Source organism: Podarcis vaucheri, assembly GCF_965113315.1.
Source record: "Podarcis vaucheri genome assembly, chromosome: 6".
In the NCBI taxonomy this organism is placed as follows: Eukaryota; Metazoa; Chordata; class Lepidosauria; order Squamata; family Lacertidae; genus Podarcis; species Podarcis vaucheri.
Genome location: NC_138764.1, coordinates 91,889,527 through 91,898,481, shown reverse-complemented (window position 1 = coordinate 91,898,481; position 8,955 = coordinate 91,889,527). Strand labels below are relative to the sequence as shown.

The window sequence follows — 8,955 nt, the reverse complement described above, 5'->3', positions numbered from 1 at the left end:
TTCTGACCATGGGAGGGAGGTACCACCTTCTCCTCTGCCTCAAGAAGCAAAGTGCCTTGGGCCAGCTCTGAATTTATATGCTTAAGTGATTAGACAGAGCATTTTATTTTATTTTATTATTTTTTAAAGGAAGCTTTCAGGCTCCTCCTTTGCCTTGGCACATAGTTATCCGTGAGGACGGAGGTAGGGGAAGAGAGCAGTCATGGCAATAGAGAGATGGTTCCTGATATAATTGAAACCATTAGCTGCGCTGGCACTCAGCTTCACATGTCTGTTCCATTAGTTCGATGCACTATAAAGAACTGTGTATTCAATTACAATGTCCATTTTCGGTATTCTGCTGCCCATCCCCCATAAGACACAAAAACACTCTTCCTCTTCCCGCCCCCCCAACCCACTTCCAGTTAAACACCATTCAATACTTTCTATCCAGAATATTTTTATTATATGGATTATCCTATACAATGCCTTTTGGGTAACAGGAAGACATTTACAAGTGAAGTGGGATATAGTTTTTTTTTATGACTTCCATTCTTCTTCCCTCTCTCTCTCTCTCTCTCTCTCTCACACACACACACACACACAACAAACACACTCCTTTTGAATGGATACCAAGTACACAAAGTTATTGCTTTGTCAATACACACCTCAGATCGGATACAAAATTCTACAGTGGCAAGAATTCAGGATTTTCATTTTTATTTTTTTTGTAAAAAGTCACTTTTAAATACCCAGCATAAACAGACCTGTGTAGCAGTGTATTTGAGCTTACCCATTACCTTTTTTGGGGAGGAAAGGGGGGGATTTAAAATTTTGAAGCCCATTTATAAAAAAAAGTATTAAAATGTTCACCATTATTTACAAGACCCATTAAATTACACATAAATAAATATATACATTCCAACACACTGTTTTCCCTTATACACATAAAAACCTCCCTAGATATATTTATATATATTTATATATATTCATATATATATATATATATAACTTTTTGGCCTATATAGGCAAAAAAATTAAAAAAAATGTGCCTATTCTTTCAAGTTTTTTTCCTATTTTAAAAACACAAGACCTGATGACATATATAAAGCTGCAGTATCCTGGCATTTAAAAAACAGAAGCAAGTTTATTTTGCATTCTTTTTAGCTTGAACTAGTTTTTCCTTGTGTAAGAAGAACTGCTACAGTACGCTTTACTGCAGGGATGGGAAGCCTGTGGTCTCCCAGGCACTGTTGGACTCCAAGTCCCATCATCCCCAGCCATGCCAGCTGAGGATGATGGGAACTGTAGTCCAGCAAGAGCTGAGCAGCTGAAGGTTCCACTTCCCCACTTTAGTGCTTGCTGCTCTGTGTTCATTTGAGTCCAGCAGAAGCTTAGTCTGCATTAGAATAACTTCCAGGATTTTGTGCCTAGAAGTCTGAATCACTCTCAAAAAGCCCCCAAGAGGTTGCAAGGTGATGCAAGGTGTTCAAATAACCATCAGACAATTTGTTTCACTTTATACCAAGCTCAACTTCCCTTTGGATAAAAAATTCCATTACATCTACAGTCCTGGGTGCCTTGTCAAGGCTTCAGATCCCCTGGGGTTAATACTGAGCTATGTTGTTGCTGGTTTCCAAAGATTTCCAGAACCCGGGAAATCCTGCTTATAACCCATTCTTCTCTTCTTATTCTCTGGCACAGCCATGAGAAGGAAACTGGAAGCATTTGCCTTCTGTTTAACACTAACCTTAGTTTATTGTGACATCTCAGAATGATAAACAATGATTTGTGTGTAAACATGTGATTTATTGACGCAACCTGGGTCGGCATGGGGTTTACAGTCCTGGATTGTTATTATCAAACCATAGCTTGCACCCAATCTTGATGCCTTTCAGACATTTTGGATTACAACTCCCATAATCCCTTACCGTGGGCTGATGGAAGCTGCAGTACAAAACAGTTAGAGAGCATCAACTGGGGCAGATTAATTTACACTAATGATGGTTTGTCCTTTTTTAACATACAGATAAACTATACTTGGTGTCAGGCAGGAAGCAAACGCTTCCTATTTCATCCTTGCAACTGCAAAGAGGGAGGTTCTCAATTCCAGGGCTTCAGGTAACATTAAAAAACCACGGTTTAGTGTTCCATCTGAACGCTGCTATCAGGATGTACGCAATGAAAAAGAGCATCTTATTCAAAGTTTTGAGAAACAGCACTAAACAGACTTCCATACAAGAAAAAAAAAATAGCACCACTTTGTACTGTTTAAAAGTTTTTTTTTTCTTTTAAAAAATGAAATTAAAAGCTTGTACTCATGTTTATCTTCGGTTCCCTGGTCCCACAATGAATGGATAACAGCAGCTTTAAAGAAAGGAGAGAAAGAGAGACACATGTATCTCATGGAGGAGCCTGAAAAGGATGCTTAAAAAACGAAAAACACGCCCCGAAGCAAGTTGTAACAAGATTATCTACATGCCCTCTAGGCAAGACGATCTTAAAGTCTGTGTGCGAGAAACGGTATACAAAAGTCTGGCTTCTTCCTCTTTCTCACTCACTTCCGGTGCTTGTCCATTTTCTCAATGCTTTTATTGGTTTCCGCAGGGCTCTGGTCGCCGGCGTTCATGTACGTTTTGTCTGCAATTTTTAGCGCTTCGTTCAGGTAGTTCTGGACGGACGTCATGGCAGCACAGATCGCAGCGCTCCCAAAGCCGTGGGTGATTAGGCTGAAGTGAGTCAAGCAGCCCTGGATGCCAGGGTCTAAGATGGGGCTCGGCCTCGCATTGCCAAGAGGGGTGCGGTCCTGAGTGAGGAGTTCAGTGAATTCTTTGCAGATCTGCCTGCAAGAGACAACACATGGAATTAACTTTCAACAAAACCATCAGCCGCCACAGTTAAAAAGGAGGCACGGACTGCCGAATCAGAAAGAGAGTGATATTACAGGAGGCAGGTGTGTAGGTGTGTATGCCTAATCACTTCCCCATGTATACTAAAACACAGAAATATATTTTAAGGTCAGCTACCTTAGTGTTTCTCAGACTTGGGTCTCCAGCTGTTGGTGGACTACAATTCCCATCATCTCTGCTAGCTGGAGATGATGGGAGTTGTAGTCCAACAACAGCTGCAGACCTCCGCCCTCAAGCGTGAGGAACACTGAGCTAACTGAAAGAAATGAAGAACACATTTCTTGTGTCACACAAGTCAGCTGTTTGCACAGCTCAGATCAGTGTGTTTGTTATCCTCAGAGCAACCCTCCAAGGTAAGCTAAACAAAAGCAGTTATCTTATACCGAATCAGACAGTTCTTCCATGTAGCAAAGCTCAGAAGCTGGTAGGGCAAAGGAGTTGGTAAAAGAGACGGCAGGAGCGAAGGGAGGCTGATTTTTCCCACCAGCCACCCCTTCGGCGCACTAAGAGCACCACCAAGGAAGGAAGTAAATCAACCCCAGTAGAGTGCAAGTGTGGGCGGAGCCTTTTGGAGGAGGGGCCTAAGGAACAGGTGTTTCTGACATCGCCAATGCACTTGCCATTGGCACCTTCAAGACCACCTCAATAGGGCAGTGAGGAAGCCAGTATTCATTTTATTATTCCTAGAGAAGGTAACGATTTCTTACATTGGCTCTCAGAATTTTAAGAGGGAGGGCAAACCTCTTTGCCTCCTATAAGACTACTTTGTGTGTGTTTTTTAAATGCTTATTTTGCACCGTGTTATCAATTTGAGACCATTCATGGCTAAACACTCTTAAGCACACCGTGAAAGTTTCATCAAGGCCCTTGGGGGCCATTGAGTCGCAAATCTGACCCCACAGTTGATGCGGGTCCTGTGAGGGCGTTTAGAGCACCATCTGCTCAAAGTTTGCAAAATTGAGCTTCGGTTATTGAGGCCCAGGGATGTGGGTTTGCTCTCTCGACCCTTGTGCCCAGCATAGCTTTTAAGATGTGGCAGGGAGGATCTGACTGGGCAGGTTCAGAGGAACCTCATTTAGGAAGAAGGTGCCCATCATACTGAAAGACTATCTTCCTCAACAGGACACCAGGTTTCTATGCAACTACTGCCTTCTCTCTCTCTCTCTCTCTCTCTCTCTCTCTCTCTCTCTCTCACACACACACACACACACACACACACACACAAGCACCCTTTCTTCATGTTAGTCAGCATGAATATGGAATCACTAGGAGATGTCCTCTGGGGATTTGGAGTGCAATAGCCTACAGGTGACACCCAACTCTATCGCTCCATGCCATCTGAATCAGAAGATGATGTGCAAGTCCTGGACCAGTGCCTGTAGGCAGTGATGGGCTGGATGCAAGCCAACAAACTGAACCTGAATCATGATTAGATGGAGCTGCTGTGGGTAAGTGGCTCATGGGTACAGAAATTAGTGAGATGGCCTGTCCTGGATAAGGCAACACTCCTCAAAGGAGCAGAGATTAGAGGAGTATACTCCTAAGCTACCTGTGAACTGCACTGCTGATGAAGGGTAGTATACAAATCTAATAAATTAAAATTTTTAAATTTCTCTGAAAGCACAGGTGGCTTAGGAAAGGGCCTCAGCTCAGGGGCAGAGTGCATTTTAAAAGGCCCTGGGTAAAACCCTCGGCTTCTCCAGAAAGGTCTGGGGAAAACTAATGGTCTGACTTGGTAGATAAGAAGCTGCTATGTTCCATGACGAACACTTCCTGGGCTGGGACAGTTGGGCATCAGTGAACCAACCTCTTAGCTGGGCTACTGCAATGAACTGTGTATGGCTGCCGTTGAATACAGTCCACAGGGTGCAGCTAGTGCAGAATGCTGCTGCCAGGGTATTACTTGGGCAGCAAGAAAAGATTGTATTACGCCAATCCTTATAACTTGGCACAAGCGCCCACATAGCCACCAGGCTCAATTCTGGAGGGTGGTACTAGTGTACCAGGCCCTGAGTACTGGAAGGAAAACCTTCCCTTCCGTATGATCTTCTGCCTGGACCTGCTTTATTTAATCTGCTTTGAAGGTACAGTTGCATGACAATTTCCACAGCTTTGGCTTTGCAGAAGGTATGGAAGGCAACGGAAAAGAGACAGTGAATTTAGCTAGCTATCTCTCACTGGAGAAATATGGTTGAAGTTTAAATACCTGCAAATTCCAAACCATTCACCAAGTTTGCATGCTGTAAGTGGAAATGTGTTGCTGGATGCACCTAAAATGCTTTTGGATGTTTCACATCTTAAAACCCCCACAGGGATCCCTGTATTACTAGGATTTGATGAATCTGTGCTCCAAAAGGCACGTGGTGCCTTTTGATCTTGCAAGCATTCGCCAAGACATATTAAAGCTAAAAGGTCCTTATTTCCTCCTATTGACATTTTAAGCACCATTTAAAAATAAAAAGCGTTTTCATCCAGCCCCAAATGCATACGTAATGCTCTACTTTGGAAAGCTGTCATCCTGAAACAATAGCCTACGTGTGGTGCATTCTGGAGCCTTCAGATTTCTTCTTAAAATCCTTTCTCCATTCAAAGAGAATTTCACCACTGGATTCAGTAAAAATCGGGCTGCCCTCCAAACCTCAAAATGCTCTAAGCAGACACCATGGTACCCAAACCAGATTTTGGCACAAATCACCATAAAACTCTATTGTATCAGGAACTAGCTATGCAGTCCTGAGGTCCATCCAACATTTTTTAAAACACAAAATAGCTACAGCCTCCTAGAGAAGTCCACTATTCCATTAAAAACACACACACACAAAAGACTTAGGACAAAACAAATGTGGAGAAACAAAAAGCGAAAGGTTGGTTTAAGAATACTCAAAATAAAAATATTTGGTAGATTTAGACATCAGAGGAAATTCACCTCAAACATTTTCTTTTAGTACCCTTCAATCTGCGAGTGTCACCCCCAAAATGGAAGTCTTTTAAAGAACTATTGTCTTGAGCTGAATAGTGATTTTGCATGGATGCAAAACACACCCATTTGCGCAAGGCAAGTCCCACCAATTTTCCATCATTCTCCACCGAAGCCCTCCTACCACCACCACCACCACCACCGACCACGCCACAGCCCACGCTGTCCTGAAAAGGTCTTCCCAAACCTTGAGGAGCAGCTTGTTCTTGGACTAGAGAGGGTGGGTGATCAGCAAAAACCAAACACAGAGGCACCTTTGGATGCTGTGCATGACTTTCAGTTGGGGAGGGAGGAGAGATAAAGCATGCAATTAACTCCACCACTCTAATTTGAACTAAAGCATTCACTTTGGTGAGTTTGAACCCAACTTTGCTGAACTTCGGAAGGAGCACAGGAAACAGGCTGATATGGAGTCAGAGCTCAGTCTCTATGAATAAATTGCCTACTAACAGGGATGAGGAACCTGCTGTTTGACTACAACTCCCATCATCAGTAGCCACTGGCCATGCTGGCCGAGACTGATGGGAGCTGGAGTCCAAAAACATCTGGAGCACCACAGAGGGTCAACAGAGATCAACTGAAAGCATTTTGCAATGAGTCTTTTTCTACCCTCCCTGGAGCTGCCAGGAAGTGAACACCCCCCCCCCAGAAACTTTGCATGTCAAAAAGCGTAAGAATTCCGACAATTTGCTCTATTACTATGAAAATCACCCCGATATTCTGTAGCATTGCTTAAGACAGAATCAGGCAAACATATACATTCAACATCTTCAGGAACCTAAACTTGCTTTAGTTTTTTAAAAATGCACTGATGTGGGAGGGGACCCATCTGAGGACGCTAGGCAGAGGGCCCTTGAACTTGGAACCAGCCCTTGTAGGAGCCTATAGGCTGTGGACAAGGAAACTTTCAGGTAATTGTTCAGCTCCCATCAGCTCCAGCCAGCATGACCCATCCAGCAATATCAGGAAGCCTTGCCTTAAAGCAAGCCTCAACAACTGCCACCATCCCCTAAATCAGGCATAGGCAAACTCCAGCCCTCCAGATGTTTGGGACTACAATTCCCATCATCCCTGACCACTGGTCCTATTAGCTAGGGATGGTGGGAATTGTAGTCCCAAACATCTTGAGGGCCAGGTTTTTGCCTATGCCTGCCCTAAATCTTTTAACATGCAGATCACAGTCTTCCTTTACGTAGAACTAAGGGTTACGATACAAATGCTAAAATACAAATTGGTCATCCAGGATGCTCATGTTCAAAAAGAGAATACCTACTTTGCAGCCAGCAGCATGTTCTTCCTGTTAGCCATCTCATTACGCCCCAGATGCGGCCGAGTTAAGTATTCAGCCACAGCTTTGGAAGGAAACTCAGTTTCACAGACATAGCCAAAATCCCGGGCAAGATGTACAGCTTCGCCTGGAAAAGATGAGAAAAGAACCACCAAAATAAAGCTGTGATTATCATCCTCTTCTTATTCATTTCATTAATTACTCACCCTTCACCCCAAGGTCCCAGGGTGCGTTACATTAGATATTAAGTTAATATCTAATATTAGTTCAATACCTCCCCTCCAAAAAAACAAAAGCAGTTTGCAGCACTAATTTTCCATAATACACTGTTTTCATGATATGCCCTACTTAAGACCATAAAGTCTGAGTTAATTTTCCAGCAGGCTCATAATTGGCCGTATTTTTCGCTCTATAACACGCACCCGACCATAACACGCACGTAGTTTTTAGAGGAGGAAAATCCGTAGGCATGCCACTCGTAGGCATTCCCTCCATAACACGCACAGACATTTCCCCTTACTTTTTAGGAGGAAAAAAGTGAGTGTTATGGTGCAAAAAAATACGGTACGTTAAGTGCTACTCGATTTCAAAATCTGTCTAGAAGAAACCTGAGCAATTCTGCCTTGATATCCAAAGGCTCCAATAGGGGTTTATTTGTTCTTAGTCTAAACCAGTGACTGGCAGAATTCTGTCACAGGATAACCCTTGAGGGTGGCCTGTCAGGGGCTGCGTGCAGACAGGGGACCCAGCTGGTGCAACCAGTGGCCAGAGTCCACAATATGGGTGCGGTGTCCTCCATTTCTCCTTGCTGTCCAAGGAAAATTAGGCCAAGTCCTCACAAACCTCACCCCCTTGTTCTTGCTAGCCTTTTGGTTTGTTCTAGGGTGTGGATCAGCTAGTCTAGGGGTGGGAAAACTTTTTCACCATCAGGGACTAGAATCTCTGGGGTGAAATGAGTAATATATCGGGAGCTACAGGCTGGCACAGCCAGGTCCAAGTGTGGACAGGGCCTGTCTCTTTGTGAGCACACCAACTTATTCCCCTCCACACACAAAAACACACGATGCAGAAGAGAAAGTGATTTTCAGCTGGGAACAAGAGAAGGTCCACACCATCTTGAAGCAATCTACCATTTGGACTACAGTTCCCATCAGTTTCACCCAGTCTCTGATCCCGGATGGGAGCTTCTGTCCCCAACATCTGGAATGAACCAGGTTGGCAAAAGCTAAGCTAACTGGGTTGCAGGCTGACCTAATGAGGGTTTCAGCAGTAGCCTTGTCACCGTGTAAATATGTGGAAGTAAGGCGGCGTGAGTCCTCACATAGCATACCCTCCAACACAACGTGGCCCAAATCCGGGACACCATCTTCCAGGTCCAAAATCCAAAATCCTGCACAAGTCACGTGAAACACGCGATATCACAGGCTAGGAAAAAGCATTTTCTTCAGGTACAGCGCCAAAAACACATAGCGCCTTCAAGATCATGGACCCCTCCCCCCAAAAAACCACTTTTTTGGGGGGGCAGATCTTTTCCTGAAATCGTGCAAGAGACCAAGGTGCCCCAAACAGCTGCCATGCTCTCGTGGGGTATAAAAAAAGATGGCCTGGTTTTCCCATGGCATACATGTTAGGCTAATGGTGGGTCCAGATTCCAAAAAGGATGGAGACTTATTGAGCTACTCTATTGATCAAACAAAGCTCTCTTGAAAAACAAGTTTCAGCAAAAAACCCTTTTTGGACATTTGTCTATACAGAAACATCCTCTTCGGACTGGAGCTCTAGGGATTTTGTTTAGGATTGAG

At 43.9% G+C, this 8,955-nt stretch overlaps 1 protein-coding gene across 3 annotated transcripts in view; it reads right to left on the bottom strand.

Moving 5' to 3' along the window:
• Positions 1-682: 682 nt before the first annotated feature.
• Positions 683-8,955, bottom strand: part of TFAP2C (transcription factor AP-2 gamma) — a 33,182-nt gene continuing 24,909 nt past the window's right edge. For all 3 annotated transcript variants that reach the window (XM_082226268.1, XM_082226267.1, XM_082226269.1), the window contains exons 6-7: positions 7,139-7,280; positions 683-2,822 (exon numbers count right to left, since the gene is read on the bottom strand). In XM_082226268.1, the coding sequence (XP_082082394.1) occupies positions 2,537-2,822; positions 7,139-7,280 (428 nt within the window). In that variant the 3' untranslated portion in view covers positions 683-2,536. The remainder of the gene's footprint in view (positions 2,823-7,138; positions 7,281-8,955) is intronic.